The 23,203-nt window shown below is 27.9% G+C and overlaps 3 protein-coding genes across 5 annotated transcripts; 1 reads left to right on the forward strand and 2 right to left on the reverse strand.

Moving 5' to 3' along the window:
• Positions 1-1,839: 1,839 nt before the first annotated feature.
• LOC112592832 (equilibrative nucleoside transporter 4) lies at positions 1,840-8,846 on the reverse strand. 2 transcript variants are annotated; one of them, XM_025336974.1, is made up of 10 exons: positions 8,281-8,846; positions 8,063-8,217; positions 6,804-6,958; positions 6,577-6,708; positions 6,423-6,497; positions 5,085-5,305; positions 4,243-4,468; positions 3,800-3,987; positions 3,275-3,521; positions 2,264-2,574 (listed from the first exon to the last, which is right to left on the reverse strand). In XM_025336974.1, the coding sequence occupies exons 2-10, from the start codon at positions 8,206-8,208 to the stop codon at positions 2,264-2,266; spliced, it is 1,701 nt and encodes a 566-aa protein (XP_025192759.1). In that variant the 5' UTR covers positions 8,209-8,217; positions 8,281-8,846. The 2 variants fall into 2 exon arrangements, with proteins under 2 accessions (XP_025192760.1, XP_025192759.1); XM_025336975.1 differs by lacking the exon at positions 8,281-8,846 and having other exon boundaries at positions 1,840-2,574; positions 8,063-8,208.
• Positions 8,847-11,739: 2,893 nt separating this feature from the next.
• LOC112592833 (WW domain-binding protein 2) lies at positions 11,740-16,890 on the forward strand. Of its 2 annotated transcripts, none has more exons than XM_025336977.1 (7): positions 11,740-12,463; positions 13,995-14,169; positions 14,248-14,407; positions 14,486-14,635; positions 14,773-14,901; positions 15,605-15,678; positions 16,837-16,890. In XM_025336977.1, the coding sequence occupies exons 1-7, from the start codon at positions 12,405-12,407 to the stop codon at positions 16,882-16,884; spliced, it is 795 nt and encodes a 264-aa protein (XP_025192762.1). In that variant the 5' UTR covers positions 11,740-12,404; the 3' UTR covers positions 16,885-16,890. The 2 variants fall into 2 exon arrangements, with proteins under 2 accessions (XP_025192762.1, XP_025192761.1); XM_025336976.1 differs by having other exon boundaries at positions 11,741-12,463; positions 15,593-15,678.
• Positions 16,891-20,270: 3,380 nt separating this feature from the next.
• On the reverse strand, positions 20,271-22,115 carry LOC112592834. Its single transcript, XM_025336978.1, has 2 exons — positions 20,602-22,115; positions 20,271-20,527 (listed from the first exon to the last, which is right to left on the reverse strand). Exons 1-2 carry the CDS (start codon positions 21,770-21,772, stop codon positions 20,271-20,273), a joined length of 1,428 nt encoding a protein of 475 aa, XP_025192763.1. The 5' UTR covers positions 21,773-22,115.
• Positions 22,116-23,203: the final 1,088 nt, after the last annotated feature.

Here is a 23,203-nt window from a genome sequence, read left to right on the forward strand (position 1 = left end):
TTCAACAGAACATTGAGCTAACTAAACTGTTGGTTTTTTTTTTTTTTTGAATTAGGTTTAATAAAAAAAGCATGTTCATTGTAAATATATTTATTTTCATGATAAACAATGATGTTTAAGTATAAGAATAAAATTGTACAGTAAACTTAAAAAAATAAGACCTCATATGCTATTTCTTGATCCAGTTTAATTTCTACCTAGTATATCGCAAATTCAATTAAAAGTTAAATTGTTTTCATAATCAGTATAATTTGGTGAGTTTTATTAATTTATGAAATATATTTTAAAGAAATGCATAGTTTATGAATTTGTATTCACAAAATCGTTAAACGTTCATATTTTTATGTATATAATGAGTTCTTAACGATAAATTATGTGTATCTTTGTTAACTTACCTACATTTTGTTTTAGGCACTTATGATTTTACTTTCATTGTACTTAATTTAATTATTCAAGTTATATTTTGATTTATTATGCAATTCTGTTACTGATTTGATGAATTTATAAAAAAAAGTTCCTATAATCAATATATTATCTATAACTATAAGATAGAATAGATACTGTTTATATAATATGAATAAAATTAGTATAATTTTTAATTGCCTAAATCTTTTTATTTCATTTATAATGTATTCATAGTTTAAATCATACTAGAACTCCAAGTTGTATAACATGTATTATTCAGTATTAACGCAAATATTTTATAAATACCTATTTAATATATTCAATGACAATAATTGAGTGCATCTATAAATACCTAATATAGTAATATATATATACATACACACGCATAAATATATATATTAAATATATTATGTATTATTTATGTTATAATATTGTGAATAATTATTTTGTTTAGAAAATAAATGTACCTAATGAATTAAATACAGATTTATTACGATTTTTTAAAAACATTTTGAGCTATTTTCTAATACGTACCGTAGCATATAAGTTTAACGTTGATACAGTATTTACAATGTTTACATATTAGACAACCAGGCAAATAAAAGCAAATTTGCAACTATTTTGATTTTTGACTGCAATGGCGTTAAAAAAAAAAAACAAAATATTTTATCTATTGTTATAAAAATTAATTATTATTCAACAAAAAAAAAAAATAAATAAAAACGTACACAACAATATAGTATCTATCTAAATATAAATTAAGGGAATGAGGCATTACATTATGTAATAGATAATACGTACTACGTAGCATGTTACTATTACCTTTTAGCTTTTTGTATAGGTACCTTATAGGTAATATAGGTACCTAACTTATATGTGTCAGAAATATGAAGTGAGCATATAGGTAGATATTACTGTATTAGATAGCTTATATTACTTATATTATCTAGGTACCTATTTCAATGAATTGTTGTAGGTAGACATAAATTAAATGGCTTAAATATTAATTATAGATGTATAAATGTATTCTGTTTTTTATACGATTAAGTATTATAACACTGTAGCCTGTAGGTCGATCGAAAAGTCACGCAACCCAAAACGTAATAAATGTTGCGCATAAAATTATATACATTATAATTTTATAGTTCAAATTCAAAAACACCACTCATGTAATTATTAATATAATATCTCAAATCTTAATAAATTATGACTTTATTAACATTATTTAATTATATAAATTGATCGGAAGGGACCAAGTGGAAAAAAAGGTATTACAAAGTGAGTTTTTTGTAAAATTGTTTTAATCGTGTACTGACGACAGTAGGTACCTATATTGTATTATGTTTGTTAGTAGGTACCTATGTAGTTAGGTATATATTGCATCATTATTGCAAAAGTATTAAGTACCTACCTAGTAAGTTAACCATGTACCTATACATTTTAAAGTCGCGCACACACAATATCCTTAAAATGTGTAAAAATTTTAAAACAACAATTATATATCAAATATATCGATACCTTTTCAGCTGCTCAATATAACCCTTAATCTATTAATTAACTGTTAATAATAACATTCGAGGTTTTTGCCATTTTGGGTCTGAACGATGACGTCAATATTATCACAGCACTTTATATTCATATATTATATATCATTACCTATATTTATTATAAAACCGCCATACGCCACTTTCTCGACTTTTCGACCGCCCGCCAGCCGTGTCAAACGTAGTCATACAATACAATAAAACATTAATAATTTAAAAATAAAAATGAAATAACGATAACAATATCGCAGTGTCATGGATAGGTGTATTACAGTGTCAAATGTACACGCGGTGTCCGTCACCCGTCGAAGTGGTTATCCCGGGAACGCGGTCGTCGTGGAATTGACGCCGCGCGCGGCAGACAGCAGCAGCGAGCCGACTGTGATCGTCATCTGCAGCGGCGACGACCCTGTGTGGTTGACCGGGTCGGCCGTGACGTGGCTGAAGTTGAACGGGTCGACAGTATTCATTGTCGCGGCCCCGGCGGACATCATCGTCTTGTGATAATCGGCGCCGGCCCAGCTGACCGAGAAACCGATCTCGTAGTGTATGATCCTGTCCAGCACGTAAGCGAAAATGCTGCCCGCCGTCGTGCCGGCTATGTACGATATCGTCATTATGTTACCTGCGCGTGAAAACAACGATAAATCGACCGGACCGAATACCTACTTAATAATGATACATCGCTGTTGTTTTTTGTTTATATATCCTTTTGAAACGTCCGGAACACAATAGTGACAAATACTTATTTATAATTTGTTCATACATTTCTTATTTTGGTACTTGGTCACGTAAATCCCCCCTCCCTCCAAACATCAGAGTTAATTTTCAACAAGATCTAATCGGACCACTAACAGTTGTAAAAGTTTTCACGCAAAATGAAATGCATTTTTTTACTTGGGACATCTAAATATTTTTACTCTTGTGATATAGTTAGATAGTAGATACATGCATAAAATTACAAAGCACAGCATCGAAATCGTGTAAAAAACATTAGAAAAGGAACAATTTTTACGAGACCAGACAAATAAATATATAAATAGGCAAATTTGCTAATTTGACTTTTTAAAATCAATATCGTTTAAATTTTTACTAGCAACTAATTAATCATTAACTAATAGGCTGAAAGGGCTCAACTCGAACAACCTAACAAGTAACAATATTGGTCGGACTCAACTTTGATAACCCAAAAGTATTTGTAGGACTCAATTCGAGTTACCCTTCCACACTATCTGATTCCCTTTTGGTTACGCCAATGATGCCTATATCTTTATAATTTTTTTATAAGTAGGTATCTATGAAACTCAATGTTATTTTATATTTACCTGCAAGTTCTCGTCGTTCTTCAACGACTTTAGCCGGTGCGAAAATCATTGGGACGCTGCCGGTGATGCCGTTGGTTACGCCGAGCACGGCCGTTTGCAAAATAATCATGAATTCACTGATGATTTTCGTGTGGAATGGATGTTGAACTATAACGATTAGTAGAATGGCGGGAATCATGAACAGACGCTTTTTGGTGCTCTTCAATATTTTGTCATCCCAACGTTCGTAAGAATACGCTCCCAATAACTATAGGATACATATAGGAGTAAAGGACATATACGTATAGGTATAAAAGATTTTTTATTATTATTATTATTATATTTATTGTAAGTTATATCTAGTTGATCATATCGTTGTTAAATTAAGTATAGCTATATAAGTATAAATTAGACAGTCAAAACAGATACGATCCGTTTAAAGGTTAAGTTTAGGAATGTGTTTTTTGAACACTTTAATATTACATTATTTCGAGGTATATAACTTCAACAAAGTTTATGTACAAAATTATTGTACGTTCCACTTACCTTTCCCATAAGATCGAATAAGTTAAATACGGTCATCACGAGTACGGGCATCCACGTGCCGAATCTTGGGCTGACTAGGTCGGAAAGTACTCCCGGATAAATGCTCAACGTCACAAAGTAGCATAAAAAAATCGCCAACATTTGTTTCCAAATGATCTTCGACACTTCTTCTCTTAGTTTATATCCACCTATTATTAATATCGAAGTTATAAATTTGATAATATATAATATGTATATTGTATACTTATATAATATAATATGTAATAAAAATTATTTTTATTTTTCAAAATTCTTTGTAGAGATCAATATTTCATGTTGAAGAATGTAGTTCTATGTTAATTTAAAATTATTACATAACATTCTATAGCCGATAATATACACAATTATGTAACAAAAAAAAATATAAAGTTCATTGGATCATTACATTGTTGATCTTTACTTACTCTTAAATGAACTCCAAAATTCAGATAGGGTAGATTTTCGTAGCTTAAAAGAACTTCCTGTTTCCACGTGTACCATGACGTCTTCAACTTTATACGTTGGTACACTATTTGCGTTTGGATCATACATTGGATTTGCAAAGCTAAATGCATTTTCGTCTTTAAATATTTTTCCCGTACTTAAACTAGTTTCAGCAAATGGTTCTGGTTGAGATTGTTCGGAATCAATCTATACATATACAACAATAAAATATTCAAATTGGATTATCAAAATGTACCTATGTATTTTACATATACAATTATAAAAAAAATAAACTATAAAAACTAAGAATTTAAAAAAATTATCTATTAGGTATGGTCTAAGGTCTGTCACCTTCACTCCCTTTTAAAGCGCCCCTTTTTAAGAAGTAGGAACATAAAGTTATGATATTGTATCTCTCTTTAATTTGATGAGCCTTCAACTGCTTCAATTATCCATCACAATTTAAGATAAGACATTTTTCATTATTATTTATACTTGAAGTTTAAACACAATAATTATAAATGGATATTTAAGAATCATAAGTAAAATATTCTCAAGTAATAATTAATGATATATTGACATATATTTAAATTAGTAATTTTTATAAATTTTTGTTTTTTGATTATTATTTATAGTATATTGGACTCATTATAACCATTTTCTAAATTGAACTTAAAATTACAACAGTCACTAAATCCAGTTTTATAACCTAATAACTTCTATGATATGCGTAAATGCATAATATATACTATTGAAATAATAACTAATTGTATTTTATTTTAGATTGATGCATGTATGTAACATAAACTCATTATTATCTTACATATTCTTCTGTTGGTTCCAATGAAATCTTTTTCTTCGAGTCTTCACTTCGGGCAATGTAAAATTTGACGAAATCAGATGATTGTACGATTTGGAATAGCACGCACGACGTCATAACTACCAGATGGCTTATCACGAAGAAACTGAACGTGCTTATCCGTAAGTCTTTTGTTAACATTTTCGTGAATATTCTATTAATGGACACCCAAAGTCCAGCAGCACCTTGAAATTAATCATTATAGTAATCATTAATCATTATTATCGACTAGTCAATCTGGCACCTCAAAAGTGAAATGTTGTAATTTTTTTTTTTTTGATTAGTAACCAATTTGTAATAATTTGTGACAGTAAAATCAGAATTTGTAACATAAGATTTAACCCCTAGATAAATGTTTTCCTATAAAGAACACTCAGTTGAGCATCTCGATTACAAAATTTAGACTTTTAACTGCAGTTTCTTTTTTGTGTAATTTAATTATATAATTACACAGAAAACTTTTTAGTCAGTCCAAATTCTTCTTCACTATAATATGTATCTACGCCAACTCATGAAACTACATTGGTTTCAATTACATCGTTTGTATTTGAAGTTTCATTATAAATTATTGTTGAAAACATATTTTGTTGATACCTCTATAATAATTAACTAATTTTTCAACAAAATTATCAACTTTGATTGGCATTATGCGCTATTATTAAATATTCTTTGTTTTAAGTTAAAATTACATTAATTTCTGCTGCTTGATGTGGCTTTTTTAATCATAACCAAATGTTCCGACCATAATGGGGACCAGCAAGGGAAAAATTTCATAGAGTTTACCACTAAATTATTTCAGAAATTTACTGTGTATGGTTAAGTTTTCTTTGGATACCAATAATTTGAGGCTTACGTTTAATAAAAATAGATTTAATTCATTCTTTAAATGAACTCAATAAATCAAAATTATTTACCACATCATCAGTCTCTAATAAATCTTTTTCAAAATTTTTGTTTTCTAATTTATTGCGTAATATATCTAAGTAACATATTACTTTTGATCGAAGACTGGAAAAATCTTTAGGTTACAAATTCTGATTTTGCGGTTAAAATTTGGTTACTAATTTTCTAGTTTGGATTGAAGTCGAAAATTTGAATTCGGGATATAAGGCTCCAATATTACCTATTATTTTTACTCAAATAAATATTTGAACTATGTCACTATATAAAAAATAATCTAGAAGTATAATAAAATTATAATTATGCTAACATCAAATGCTATTAGATATGTTATTAGTATTCTTTTAATATTTTCTATATTTTTTTATTTTTACCGTAGTATATATACTATATAATACGAACTTTCTCCGATCATGACGGCCTGTGTATATTTTATAGGTAGTATACTGGTGTAGCCATAAAAACTGGATTGCTGGACTGTCAAATTAAAATATGTATATGTACATACAGGTATACAATTTGTTTAAATCGATTTTTTTTTTGAAAATTCGTTTACTTGTTGCACCCCATGCAATGAGTCCAATAGCTACCAAGTTGAGGCAATATGACGTATCCAGCGTGAATAATTCATCCCATAAAATTTCCACGGCACCCACAAACAATAGCATCGAAATTGTCAGTCCATAACCTGTACAAATATTATAAAATATAAATATCCAAACACAAATGTACTATTGAAATCAGATATGGTGTACGGAAATAGTCTCTTGGTGTTATGTGTACCGATATTGATGCGACACGTGAAAGATAGTGTTTCGACTAGTAAATTGTTGGTGAGGACAGCGACAAACGCTACCATAATGTACACGATCGTCATGTCAAAAACTACCATCGAAACAGGATATTTGGTTTGAAAATAATCCACAGCCATGACAAAACTACAAGTTAAAAAAAAAAAAATAAAATAATAAGGTTAAGTTGACTTTGTAATTCATATATATATACAACTTTATTCATTTGAAAAAACGTTTGTGAATCAAATTTGTAAAAGTTTTATGTTTGACATATTATATGGTTTACATTATTATAAAAACACTGTTAATGATATAAATATATATTAGGTATATGCGAAATAATGTTAGGAATTAATATAATAATATGACACTATATACTCATGTGTTGTCTCAAAATGTATAATGTAGATATAAAATTTGTTAATTTTTTATGTAATAAAATTTAAAGGTAAGAATAAAATATTTGTGATTTTGTCATTTCAGTTTTTTACGATATTTTAGTTTTTAAATGAGTTATTAGTATTTTTAAATTGTAATATTTTAGTAGGTATTTCACATATTTAATAATTACTGTAGTTCGTTTAAAAAATTAAATATCAAAAAAAAAAAAAAAACATGCGAGTTACCACAAAAAATGTTTTAATTTTAAATTTATTAATAGGTAAATTTGTTTTACTCCATCAATACTCATTAAACATATTACACGACGAAGTTAGTTGATCTTTTTTCATTCTGGAACGAAGTAGAGTTTTTATTCGTTTAAAAATAGAAAACTTTTCTTGATTGTTCAATTATTAGCTATACTCACATGCAGGTAATCTGCATATTTTTTAAATGTATTTAATTATCTAGATGGCTATATAGTCAAATTATTAAATTAAATATTTATTTAAAAAAACAGGAAATTATGTATGTGTGATGTGAGGCATAAACTCTGGAAGAAAGCTTTGACCCTTTCTTCCCCCGGATCCGTCTTTGCATAGGATGCTAAATAAAACATAAATAGTTATACCTATATCATACTATGGATCACAATACTATAATATAATAATTGGTTATTACTTAAATTTTTATAAAATGATTTGTTTTTTAATTAGCTAGGTAAGTTTTCTAAATTATTCTTTACCTTCCCCTCAAAATTAGGAAAAATGTCATCCTCTGCAAACTGTATTATGTACATAATATGTACACACACATAAAATAAGTATACCTTATACGTATTATATATACTATATTATGAAAGGTTACCTGTTGTATGGAAACAGAAAACCGGCGCCCGCCAGCACCATAGCCATGTAAGTCTTGCCCATGTTGTCTACTGGAGGCGTAGCCAGTGGACAAATGTTTCCGCGTTTGCCCAGGGCTACGTAGCCCCTGCTCAGGTTCTCATCCATCACGACGAACTACAGTAACGAAAATCACCGCACTGTGAAGTACTATTTACGCCGAATATCTTTTAAACCTACCTATATATGTATATGTGTGTGATTGCTGTTGTACAAAATTTCGCACGCTATATTATATTATATCGATACACAATATTGTACACATACACTGCTATATAGTTATTATTAAAATTATAATGTATTATCAAAAACTCGAAACAGCGCGCGCATTATTTTTGTTGTTGTTGTTGTTCAGCTGTGATGTACGGTGCGCCACCGTTATATCTATAATATTCGCACACCATTCAGACTTGCGTATTAATAATCCAACTATATTGCTGCACGCATACACGCGCACGTGAAACTTGTAAGTAAACTCGAGTAAGTACGACTCTGGCTTGAGTATGTGTGTCGGCGCAGGCGTCATGCGCGCGTGTGACTTGCATCTGCCTCCTCGACATGAGCCGCGTGTGGCAGCTGCGGAGTCGGGGGCGTGTTAAAAAGGAGAGACGCGATCGATGAGTGGGTTACGGTCGTCAATGAAAACCGTTTGCAGGGCGACAAGTTATGTCGTAAATGTATAAAATATACATACATGTAATGACGTTTACATAATACATGATATTGATATTGATGTAGTTGTGATGTGTACGTATATGTAGCTATCTCGTATTCCCGTGTAACCTGAAAATGAACAGTTAGGTCAGGACTCAGGAATCAGGATCGTGTATTCGTATCGATGTTGATGCTGCTACGCAGTTACTTCAGTCGGGGCATGCACTTATACGCGATGTATACCTTGGTTATAAATTATAATCACACATGATTGCAGCAATAAAACCGCTTGGACTTGTTATGTTTATTTTGTTATAGCACGAGTTCTAAAAGTTTTGTTAGTCTGTAGGAACTAGGGACTTCCTAACAAAATCAGCCGAAAATTAAGGGCATTGTAGTGTGGTACCAAATAAATGTTAGGTACTGTCGTTGTATATAATTTTAAATTGCTTATTGTAAAATACCTATGTATTTACCTTTGTAAATATGTTTCAAGGTTAATAGATGAAAAATTTTAACCGTATAGAAACATACACTAATATTTATATTGCGGTTTTGAGATTTTACATGCAATCTACAAAATATTATAATTATAATTAGAAGCGCCGAAAGTTGGTATTGCCTGACATTTATTATAAGCTGCAAATATGAATAAATGGGTGGGATGCTGGGACGCTGGGTGGGTATAATGTGAAGGAAAATAAAGACCTCAGTGTTACTGTCTAGTGTCTATGCGTTTTACTACATTAAGTTATAAGTAAAATGTATCCAGGTACTGGCTAAGTACTAGGTAACTCATCAGTTATTCATTAGTCATTACGCTATGCTATATACTAATGTCTAATACGTACTACACAGTACACATTAGTACACTACTGTATTTAATATTTATATTTTATTATAAAATATATAGTGATTAAATTATATCATCAACTTTGGCGTCAATGTTTGGTGATTATGGTTCATGGCCTATAGGGAATGAAAAGTTATTAACATTTACGCAACATGTAAGCCTTGATTTAAAAAAGTAATATGTTTAGGTTTCATTAAATATTTAAAATATTAAATCTTTAAGTGGTATATAGTATATTAATATATATATTATATATGTAGTCAGGCCCCTTTCTCGAATATGTTTATTATGCACAGTTAAGAAATCGCTGTTTTAAATATTTTTTTGAAAAGGAATATTTTTGTTAGTGCAGGGTGGGTGGGTGTATATTGATTCAAAATAAAATTGTCATAGGTGTTTCAAAATACATTGACACCCCTGATTATAATTGTTCAATAGTCAATTATAACAGAGTACATATAAAATGGTATTCATAAACAATGTATATTAATACATAATATAAAATTATAAACTAAAAAGAACGCTTAGAACAATAGGTTTCATTTAAAATAACTACCTTGTTGTAAAGACGAAATACAAGAAAAATGCAATGGTATCCATCTAATTACTAATAAGTCAAAGTCAAGTAAAAATACAAATGTACGATCAAACTATTTTAGTTAATCTATGGTGTTTACTTAAAAATAAAAACCAACAATTAATAAATTAAAATTGAAAATTGTTTAGCAATAGTAAGATAAAATAATATAGTATTATGTGCTATTATTTGGATTTAATTTTTAAAGAAATTTATATTTTAAATAATATTACATTTACAGACATACCATTATTATTTATTAGCTATATTAAGGATAGTTATAATTGGTATTATTAATAGTAGATATAAAACGATACGTGCATCTCTGTATTATTTATATTCTTATCTACCTTTTTTTTGTTACTAAATATTTGTTCAATTATTTTTTTTCTGGTTATACACTTATACTTATTTTTTTTAATTGAAATACGAATCCATGTAATCACATTACCCAGTATCTACACATTTCACATTATGTTTAGGATTATTGACTGTGTGTTTAATTCAATCGTATGTTTTTGAGTTTGGTTGCACAATATTGCATAATATTAATATGTAAAAAATATATAGTTATAACTTATTTGTAATATTTAAATTAAGTAGATATTAATATTAATGTAATTTAAATATATTTTTCTATAAATTATTTTTATTATATTTATTTTTGTTTTCCTATATTTAGAGACTTTACAAGTAGCACACTTGTATAGCCCAATCAGGGCTTGCATTTGAAAAAAAAAAATTGTTTTACGTTATTTATAATTTAAGTGTTTAAAAAATTTTTAAGTTTATCGTTATTCAGAATTAAAATTTGTAATATGTTTTATAAATTATAACTATTAAATAATTGGAAATTAATTATTTCATTTAATGATATACCTACTATATATTTAACGTTTTGCATTATGTTTTGTTTCATGATACATCATATATTTTGTTAATCGTTATGTTTTGTTTTGTATTATTTAATTATTTATATTTATTGTTTTCCGTTATAATTACGTAACAAATCTCATTCGTTTTTTGTTAAATGTAATATTATAATTTAAAATCATAACGTTATTATAACGTTTGCAAGCCCTGAGCTCAATATAACATCGATATTCGATATACTTAGGCTATTTATCCTTAAAAGCCAAAAGAGGTGAGTATTTTTAATTTTTATCTATAAAACAATTAATAACTCTTCGTAATTGTATTATCTACTATTAATTTATTTACAACGCAATATCACATCCTCATGTACTTCGATTATTTTTACTGTGAATTATGAGTGATGACTATGAATTTTCAATTTACTTTTTCATGCAACCAAATTTTTCACTATAGACATAATAATGTATTGTTCACTAACTCGATAAGTATTAGGTATTTGAGTATTTCTATTGTAAGCAGGAACGCGGTTTGAAATTTTGAAAATATACGGCCATGTTATGTCGAGCGGAAATTTCGAGCTTGGCGACACTGTGGCACAGCGTAACCTTGAATATTCGCCAAGAATGTCTAATCTCTGCTCTCTAATCACGACAGCAGCTGTTTACTGCAGACGCAAGTGCAGTCGTAATTTGTTGTATTGGTGCCGTGCGTCATTCGTATCTGTATTCTGTAGTTATTATTGCCTGTCGAACAACCCCGTCCCGCGGCTCATCCAAGAATCGTATCTTTACCGAAATACCGACAGATCATCTTCCTCCGTCTTAAACGTGAGAGTTTCTTCTATATTTTATACTTTTTAAGTGAAAATTGTTTGACATTGTTGTACATCGCCGTCGTCGGTAGCATTCTTCTCGACGTTCAAAAACAAGCTTACTTATCGCGTTATTCATATTAACGCCGTTATCACGTCGGGTGTGTTAAGTGGTAAGATTTTTAAAGAAAATTCGCGATTATAAGAAAACATTCGGGCTCTCACACGTACACTGTCGCGCGCGCACGCTCAGGCACTTGCCAACGTGAGATAATATTACGTCGTGATTAGTAGTAATAACCTAGCGCGTGTGGTTTTTATTATTAATTATTGCTTGTCACTTCGTCAGTGTGATACCAAATCGTGTCGTTGTCGTTTTGCGTTTGCGTATTAGCTTGCTCCGTGTGACGTAATCGGCCGAGCATTTTCTCTACGCCTCCACTGACACGGTTTCATATACATCCGTTGTCGTATTGAATTTTTCTTCCTATCCCATCTGGATTTCTGGCTGGACAAGACTACCGACGACGATCATGTCGTTGAACACTGCTCACGTTCAAGGCGGTGGTTGCCTAATACATGCTGGTGAATGGTGAGTCATATTAATAATTATGTGTACCCCGTGACATCCGTTTAATACCACCTACAGATTATTATTATTATATAGATAGTACTACCATTGATTATAGAATATATTCTATAATCATTGGTACTACTAAGTACCAAGTACCGATGCACTAGGTGCAGAAATCGTTGCAGATGCAGCTAATTGCATTACAGTCCGCGTTCCAGTTTTCTATCTTATTTTTTCGTCTTTCGGACGAACTTATTTATAATTAATATTTCCTTATCTTACTAGGGGTTTATTCTCGAATGAAATTCGGTTGTGAACGCCATTCGTATTTCTATATGACGTGGGTTTTAGTATATAGTACCTATTATTTATCAGTAGTCCTCTATTAGAACATTTAGAATAGATTTTTAATTTGGACTCCATCCAAAATGTTAGAGTAATGGTTATGATGTCGATTTTACGAGAGGATCTCCACTATTGTATTATATTATAATATTACATATGTGTTTTATATATTTTATTGATTGTGTATCTTTAGTCTCAGATATTTGTCTCTGTATTTACTTACTATATTAAAGGTAATTATAAAAAAAAAAAAATAATTGTGTTGATATTTTAATATTAGACAACAAACTAATGAATTATTTGTTTTTTATATTTTCTCACTCTCAGGGCACTTGGATAGAAACCAAAATTGATTTTTATAACTATATAGGTAGTTGTATATATTTCACCATTGTTTGCAATAGTCTAGAATGTTCTAGAATATTCTATGGGCGGCAATCATTTTATAGGATTATGTACCTAATGAAATTGAATAACAATTATTTTCTAGTGTATTTTCTCATTTTACTTTTATCATCAAGTTATTGAAATGGATAATCATGTTTTTTATACTTAATTGTTGTAATTAAGTTTAAAATTTATAGTAATAGGTATAATTTGTTTATCCAATAAAAACATTATGCATTTATTTTTATAATAAATGCTGTATTTATGGGAATTTTTATTAGTTATACTTATTTATGTTTGATTTATCCCTTAGTAAATTATTGTAATTGCATTTTACTCACAATAAAAAAAATAAAATTGCAAAACTTTTTGAATTTTATTTTATCTGTGATTATAAGTCATGTTTCAGATAGTTTTTAAATTCATTTTTTTTTTCAATCCACTTATCTGTTAAACATTTGAAACTTAACTAACTCAAATAAAAATTGAATTATTAAATTAAAAGTTTTTTTAAATCAAAGTTATGCTTATTATTCAGTAAGACTATTCTGCTAGTGTTAATCAATATATATCTTTAGAAGTCTGAAAATCCTCGGAAACCGAAAAACTGCTGTATTAAATAGTTATCTACTAGTGGTTTACCCTCTAGTAAGTGTTCTGTATTTAAAATGAAAATGCTTTTTTAGATTATTAATGTATAGGTAGGATATAGAATTTATAATAATAATCTCAATAGTTGTTTAAATTTTTTTTATTTACTTAGGTATTTTTGACAAGTAAAATAAATGTACTTATCTATAATTTTGTTTATTTTTAGCATTATTTTGTTTACTGATGCTGTTACGATTGACTTTCACGGTCAGGATGGTAGAGCATTTCATGGTTCAAAAGTGGGAAAACTGTTTTTAACTACTCATCGTTTGATTTTCATCAACAAATCTGACAAAGATGAGCTTTTATCATTTAGTATGCCTTTTGTTACTCTTAAAGACGTAAGTGTTTTTTTTAAAATTTAAATACCTTATAAATGTTTTTACATTATATAATTTTGTGATTATTATAAAAATAAGGTGGAATTAGAACAACCAGTATTTGGTTCAAATTATATAAAAGGTAAAGTACGTGCTCAACCTAATGGAAATTGGGTTGGTGAAGCAAAATTCAAATTGATATTTAAGAAAGGAGGTGCTATTGATTTTGGAAGAGCTATGTTAAGAGCTGCATCAATGGGTATGTTTTTTTTTTTTATTTAATATAATAATTGTACTCAGATCTATATTCAATACAAATCAATTCATTTTTTTTTAGCTAATAGTAACTATCCTCAAATGGATAATCCACCACCCTATGCACCACCTGAAGGTCCATACTATATGGCTGATGTTCCATATGGTGTACCTCCTCCTGGCTACTATGGATGGATGCCTTCAACTGCAGCTTTTCCAGATGCACCACCTCGTAAATATATATTTTGCTCAATGATTTTTAGTAATATTTATTTATAACACAAATCTTTTGTTTACCTGTATATTTTTTATATGACAAATATTATTTATCATTAAAGAAGATAGTTCATTATTTATTTATTTTTTTAGCTCAATCTGTGTATATAACCGATATGCCTCCACCATATCCAGGCATTATTGGTTTCACTGGCAATCCAGGTTATGCAAGCGCTCCACCTGCACAAACAGCTCCTCCTCCACAACTTTTTAATGGACAAGGTATTAATAGTTTTTGGTTTTTATTTATTATATTTGTATATCGGTTACCAAAAATTTTCTTTAACTTTTTATACTTTTTGATGAAAAGAAGTGTGCATATAAAATATTAGTATAAAACTTTCAAGATCATAATATATACTATTATACTATGCATAAATGACTTGTATCACTATTTAATAGTTGTTATATAAGTTAGTTTGTTAATTACCTCATTAGTCATTATCATCATCACAATATTTCAATGTAAAATTTAATGTGATTCTACTTACAATTTGCAGGATTACATTAATCAATTGTTTTTAAAGTTTGATTATTTACCAGTAGTATTTAATTTTTTCATAGATAATACCAAAAATAATTGAACAAGTTAGTGAAGAAAAAGTTAAATTAATCAACATTTGACTTAAAAAGAGCATATTATACTTGATATTTATGTAATAAAAAAAAAAAAGTAATGATATGTTTAAATTTTTTTATTATCTATTTAATACTATAGAGCTATTCAAATTTATTGTAGTACTTCAGACTGTTGAACATTGTAGTTACTGTAATTAATATGTATGTTTTAATTTAAATTTAAAATTCCAAAAAAAATCTGGCTATAAAATGGTAATATTATAATTAATAATTAAAATAATTGTATTTTAAAAAATGTATAAATCTTAAAGTAACAGATACATAATATTTACAGATGCAAAAGCAGCAGAAGCAGCACAAAGTGCATACTTTGATCCCAACCGACCACAAATGGCTTATGTTCCACCACCATCATACTATGTAAGTTTTTATTTGCTTTATTTATTTAAAAAATATGAATCAACATTGTTATAAACTTATAAAAATATTTAATTTTTTTAATGATAAAACAAATTAGCTTGTGTATCAAGAATTTAATCTTGAGATTAGCAACTTAAAGGAACATAAATACGTTGACTGTGTTTTATCAATATATCATTATTATTTTCTATATCTAAATGTTTCTCTCAACTTAGGGCTGAAACTAATTTGTGAGTTAAATAAAATTATTGCTTTATAAAATATTTTTACCATAAATCATTGTGTATAATATATACTATATATTGTGGTTTTTGATAAACATTTAGATTACCTCAAGCTAATATTTAAATTAAATTGGGGATCCCTATTTTTTGTTTATTCTTATGTAATTTATTTTTTATATATTGTTGGTGTCATGAGGGAGATATTGTTTATTCATATATTTTTTTCAACATTTAAATTTTTAACATTATACTTGTTGATAATTTATTTTTTATTTTACATTTAATGTACATCTACGCTTATTGATTTAAGCAGAATAATACATTAAAAAAAAATTAATCTTAATTTTGTTATTAAAATAATAAATACTAAATTATAACTCAATCATATGTTATAAATTAATGTTACATAAATTTATTGTTATTGAAAAAACAATAAAAATTAAAAATATTATGTTGAATGAATTTAAAGAAAAACATAATATAAGTTAAAATGATTAATATTGTTTAATAATTATAAAATGAAATTTTTACAGCCTTAAAATCAGCTCTTATAAATTAATTATTTTAACTATCATGAAATAAAAATGGTTCTACTTATATTTATTATTTTTTTATTTAAATTAAAAGTAACTTAAACTTAATATTATTAATTATAATTAACAAATAATGCATACTTATTATGTTTGTTAAATGTAATATATTGTAACTTGATTATAACTTATAGTTGGTTATAGTTGAGCACTCAATTGAAGTATGTGATGTTAATTGATATATTTAATATATTATATTTTAAATATGGTCCTGTTTACAATTTTAACTAACATCATGACAGGCCACTAATTAAAAGTAAATTAATCAGTTATAATTTTGTGTTACTAAATATGTTCTGGTTTTTGGTTTGAGTTGAAGTAAATCATATTTTTTTATGTTTCAGGAACTTCCGCCACCTTACAAAGAATCTGAAAATAAGAAGAATGATTAAAATCACGAAAGAAAATAACATGTTTATGTCTACATTCCAATAATTGTTTTGTATAATTTTATTGTTTTTTTTTGTGGTTTTGAAATATGCAAGGATCATTTTAAGTGTGATTATATTGTATGATTTCAACAGTTTATTTATCTTAGTCAATATGGGGATAATTACCATCACATTTAATCATACATAAGAAATCGCTCATTAATTTTTTTTTTCATTTGTTTTTATAAAATGATGCTAGATAACTTAACAAAAGTAGTAAAAATATCAAAGAAGAGATTGAAAATTATGCTTTAAAATCTTATATGTTGCTGAGTTAGACATTAATTTAGTACTTATTTAAAACATACTTTTAGTCAATGTAATGTCTTTTTTTTGTGTATTCCAAGTATGACATCATCTCCTTGTTAAAACATTATTATCAATAATTTTCTTATTATACTATGTACACTTTGTGTGTTATATTCACTACTAAGAGAAAATTGTACTAGTTATTGTTCTTGTAAATATGTGTTTTTACAAATACTGTTGTATAATTTTAGATTTAATCGATTTCTTACAATATTTTCATCTTATGTGCAAGAGATATTTATTGTATTTTACCTATGGGCGATTTCTATTATATCTACATGGTTATTTTATTCAAATATTTTACTATTTTTATACGCTTATTTTTGTTTCATTTCATTTAGTTATAAAAAAATATAAATATATTATATTCTTCATAATAAAAGTTAACTGAAATATTTTAGTTTTATTTGACATTGTAACATTTTCTCATGTGATTTTGGTGAACAAGGCATTTATCGAGCATTAAAATAATAATAATTTACCTTTAGGCTGTGGTGCTGTTGGATTACATGTTAAATACCTATTAAGGCAACAAATGAAGAAATTTAATCAATTTTATAATTATTATATTTTGAAAAGTTATATTTTATTATACAATAATATATAGAAGCAAATGTACGAATTGGATTAATATAAAAAATATTTACCTTCATCTTTTTGAGTTGTACATATGTAATAAATTATCTCGTTATAAAATTGGGAACATTGTACTATACGAGTACTAGTGGTAGTTACTAACTTAAAAGTACCTAATTATCCGTGTGTTGTGGTTATGATAAAAACTGCACTTATATACGTAAAAGGTTACAAATTTTTATTGTGTAGTATGTAATTATTAAATTGATTTTAATCAATTAGCTGATTAGTTATTTATATTATTTTATCTTAAAGAGATATTCTTATTAGTATAGTTTTAGTAGTCTTACTAGTATATGCTAGTGTGGGTTGGAGAGAATGTTTGTTGTGAAACATGTTTCATGAAAATAATAAAATCCATTTAAACTTGTAATTGGTTATTCGGTTCTTAGTTTCCAATGATGAGGTGACAAAACGTATTTTAAGAATAACATTCTTTATCAGTAAATAGTTTTGTTTTTTTTTTTATGCGGTTTATAAAGTACCTTATGTTTTTCTCATTATATTTAAAAAGAAAATCGTACAATTTCGACGAGATGGTGGTGGAAGTAATTATTGGAAAGTTATTTAATTATTCTTGTTTGAAGAGTTGCGGTTGTCATAAACAACAGACATAAAATTACATATTCTGATTTAGTCCAATTAGGTGGTCTATGGAGTTGACGGCAGTAATCAGTGAAATGGTTTTTTTTTATGCTGTCACTGATTTCTGTTGTCTTGACATTTTATCCGGTTGCATAAATACTTAAAACATTAACGAGTCGTTGTTTGAAAATAACGAACAAATTGCGTCGTCCGATATTAATAAACATGCTAATGAATGACAAATTTAAAACACGGTTACAAATGTTATAATGTAAAATGAACATGATTTATATCTGTAAGTTTTGGTGCTTTTAATTTTTTTCACTAACACCTTAAAAAACAATAGTTATTAATGGTTATTGCAGAAATGTTTGTATGGTTTTAAGAAAATTACAAGAAATATATTAAGTACCTACATTTCAGAGTAGAAAGTTTCGAATTTGTTTCATTATATATATATATATATATATAGGCCAGATAAAGACTATAATTTTTATTTTATTTTGTCGCGTACCTATTTATTACTAAATAAATAATGATGATGATAATACTATTTTTTTTTTTACTTTTAATTTTTTACCGAAATTTAAATTACTAATTTAATCCTATATTCCTAGTGGCACAACTAATGCAACCAGAACCCAATTATCCTTGTAATGAGGGGTCTTAACTTGAGATGTTTATTTATTAAATATATTTTTTTAAATTTTATTATTTTTACTCTTATTCTTGAATTATTTCCTTAAGAATGTATCAAAACCTTTTCAAGACGATAGACATTTTTTTCTTCTAAACCCAATTGCTTATGGTGCGTACCACTCATTGTGTTGTGGCTTGCAGTATGAATATAACATTAATTTAGAATTTAAATACATGGTTCATATCTAGAAATTAGAAAAGCGCATTTGTATTTTGAATTACATATCTATTGTTTATATCGTATATGTACCTATATATATCAAAAAGGTAAAAAGTTATTGTAAACTTGCCTAAAGGATAAAATTGAACATTTTGTTAACATTTTAAATAGAGATATAGATTACATATAAGTCCAAGGTTAGCTTGAGAGCTAGGTTACGGCGTTTAATATTGAGACATTATATTAAGTTCATATTCATTTTATTCTATTTACACTGTTTTACGGTATTTAGAGTAAGGTATCATTTAATTTGATTTATTTTTTTATTAATTACGGACAAAAGTCCATATACAGAGGTGTAGTATGAAAACATACTAAAAATTAAGTGAAATATATATTTTCATTAGCTAAACGAATTTATCTAAAAGAGGAATGACAGATTAACGATTCTCATCATCCTGTAGAGAGGCTAGTTTCTCGAGTATCTAATTGATTGAGTAGTGAGAAACAACAAAACAAAATTATTATAGGTGTTTTAGATTGGTACTTTTTTATTTATAAGTTCAAGTAGGAAAGGGTAGTCAATAGAGTCAGAGAGGAGTTTTTGAAGAAAAAGTATATTTCGTTGATTACGATGATCGGTTAAGGAGGAGAGATTTAGAAAATAGAGAACGGAAGTATATACAGTTAAAATGCAAGAGGTACGCAATTAAGAGTCACCGTCAATACCGCGAATCCAAAAAAGCGAATATCAAAATAGCGACGGCAAAATAGCTAAGTATAAAATAGCTAAAAGGCATAATAACGAATGTTCAAAACAGCTAAAGTATATTATTTTAAAATGATCATTATTGTACGTGTTTAGAAATACATCAGAGTTTAGTCGTAAATCAAATTAAATATTAAAAAATTAAATATAAAAATTAAAAGATAAAAGATATTATATAATATTTATAATTTATACTTGTAGTGATAAATTATAGGCTATGCCTTTCAAATAATTTAAGATATTTCTTTCTGTATATTGTTTTTGAATTTCTAAAATTCTTAATGCAGTATCTTGATATTTTTTCTTTTTTTTTATTGGATTTTGTCCTCTTATGTATTGCTCTATTTTCATTTCTGTGTTAGTCTGTTCTTGTTTGAACCCTTCTATAAGTTTCCAAAGTGTTGGGTGACACGATCCAAGTAAATGATTAAAACCACGATTCCAACCTATAAAATATGTAAAAAATCTATAAAATATACTTAATATATTTTAGATATATTTATTTATAAAAATTAGTTACCTTCGACTGAATTATTAGTCTTTGGTAAATCTATCGCGTCATAACAATTCCACATTTCTAGAGGAAATGTTGGACCTCGACGTCGTTTACGCACCGTCTTTCCAAGCCAAGTATCTTCAAAGTAGTCCAGTAGTGGTCGAAAAAGTTCTTCGTGTTCTATGTAATAATCACTTTCACATAAGTGCTCGAAACTTGCTATTACGTCAGATACTGGTACATAAGCAAGTGCTGGTAACAATCGTATTTGAATACAAAATTCTGCATCAGTTATATATTTTTCGTGAATCGTGGGTATCGATTGTATTTTTCGCCATACACATTGACTTAAGTGAAAGTGACAGCCACGAGAAATTATATTGGGAAAAATTTCCTTAAATGCCAATATCGCACTTTGTTCGAAGTCAGTCATAATAGTTTTAGGATTTAATGGTATATGCGATTTTAGTGTTTTGATTAAATAAGAATATGTTGAAGTACTTTTATCAGGTAATAATGCAAAAACTACTGGTATTACAGTATTATATATCAATACGTGAATAGTGTATATTTGTGTGAATATAGAAGGAGCGCTCTTAAATGTACCGTCGGCGAACCAATGTTCAGATTCAGACATTAACTCTAATCCCTCACGTGTACAAAATATTAAAATTCTATTTTTTGTAGGACCATTAATTTCATAATTATCAAATAACAAAAACTTACTTCCATTGTTTGTTTGTTTATAAATGTCTGGAATTTCTCCTAAATCTTTCAAGGTTAGTGGATTAGGTGGAGAATGTTGATTACATTGCCTAGTTCGCTGAATAATTCTTTTAAGATTTGGTACACTTGTGAGACTCCCTTGAATTACATTGGATGATGCCGTTTTTACAATATCACTAATAATTTTACTTGGATTATGTTGAGTAGTTAAAGCACTTTTTTTCATTTCTTCAGTTAGTTGTTTGACTTCGATTTTAGCTGGATTGGGGACATGTACATGTTTGAATGAAGAATCTTTAATAACCAAATCATTTTTAATATTAATTCGACCACGACATTTTTCAACTTCCGCACATCTCCAGTATGAAACTTCGCCGTTTTCGCAATCTTTCCGATACAAAAACCCATCGTATTTTACGAGTGGTTTATTTTTTTGTGATATTAAATATTCGATATTTTTAAACGACATAACTGTGAAACTGTATGATACACGAGTTATATAACTATAATACTGTGCGGTTTAACATACACTGTCGCTGTCGAATATTGTGCTCATATCTAATCCACCTATTTTATTATTATATCTCGTCATAATCTCGCCATATCTTGTCGTAATATATACCTATTGGATAACCCAGCTATAAAACTGATTGTGATTATCTGTATCTTTATAACTATTACTAATCAGGAAAATAAATTAAAAATAATATACTTTGGCTGTTTCGAACATTCGCTATTATGGCTTTTAGCTATTTTATACTTAGCTATTTTGCCATCGCTATTTTGATATTCGCTTTTTTGGATTCGCGGTATTGACGTGATACCCGCAATTAAATATATTAAAAGTATATTTTATAAATCTTAGAAATCTGTGCTGGACACGCTTGAGTAGTTTGCAAGTGTTTGTAGTCTGTGGATCTCAAACAACCGAGCTATATTCAACAATAGGCTTGACGAGAGAATAAAAATTGATTTAAGAGAGTTATAGAGTTTAACTAAAAGTTAATAATAATAATATAATATGGTATACCTATATATATTTATATTGTTATGATAATTAGGTAAGTACTAATAATAAATAAATGCAATGTTTTCGAAAAAAAATAAAATAAATCTAATGTAATACTTAAAGTAAAATAAATTAATTTAATAGCTATATCAAAAAACATATCATTTAGTGACATAGGGTGATAGACATTATTTACTCAAAATCGTTTTGTTTTAAAATGAAATATTATTGAATTCAAATTTAATACACTTGTAACAGTGATCTATCCACTAGACGTATTGCGTATAACACAGCGGTACTCACTTATCTACCTATTTAAAAAAAAATGTATTCTATTGATAAGTGATAACATTGCAACACCTCTTAACTTGACTTACTTTATTCCAAATATTTAAATGTTTAAATCCATGATTTTATTTTACTATTATTTATTATATGCTATTTCATTATTTATTACACACTTAAATATACTGGTTATGGTATTCTGTAATGTTTTTTCAGAGATATCAAAATGGTAATATGATTTTGAAATTTGTATTCAACATTAGAAATGGGCTGCTGTTGTTGTTGGTAGATGATCACTTTAAATCATCAGTAAGTATCCAACTGTCAGAGGCCCATGATTATGATTGAAATTCTCAACCGCCTCGTACACGGAGGCCACTAGAGGCCAAATATTATATTATTATGATGAGAAATTCAAAATGTCCAACCTAAACGGTATTTGTTACGTATTCGTGTTTTGTTCGGAGTGTCTATAGACGCGCGCACACACACACACATGTATAGTATTGTAGCTAATAGACTTGAAATCGTAAAAAAACATTAATGATAATAAAAAAAATAAAACTAACACAGTCAACAACATAGGTACACTTACAGACTTACAGT

The sequence above is a fragment of the Melanaphis sacchari genome, unplaced genomic scaffold (assembly GCF_002803265.2).
Source record: "Melanaphis sacchari strain LSU unplaced genomic scaffold, SCAv2.0 Contig1968_pilon_pilon, whole genome shotgun sequence".
NCBI classification, from domain to species: domain Eukaryota; kingdom Metazoa; phylum Arthropoda; class Insecta; order Hemiptera; family Aphididae; genus Melanaphis; species Melanaphis sacchari.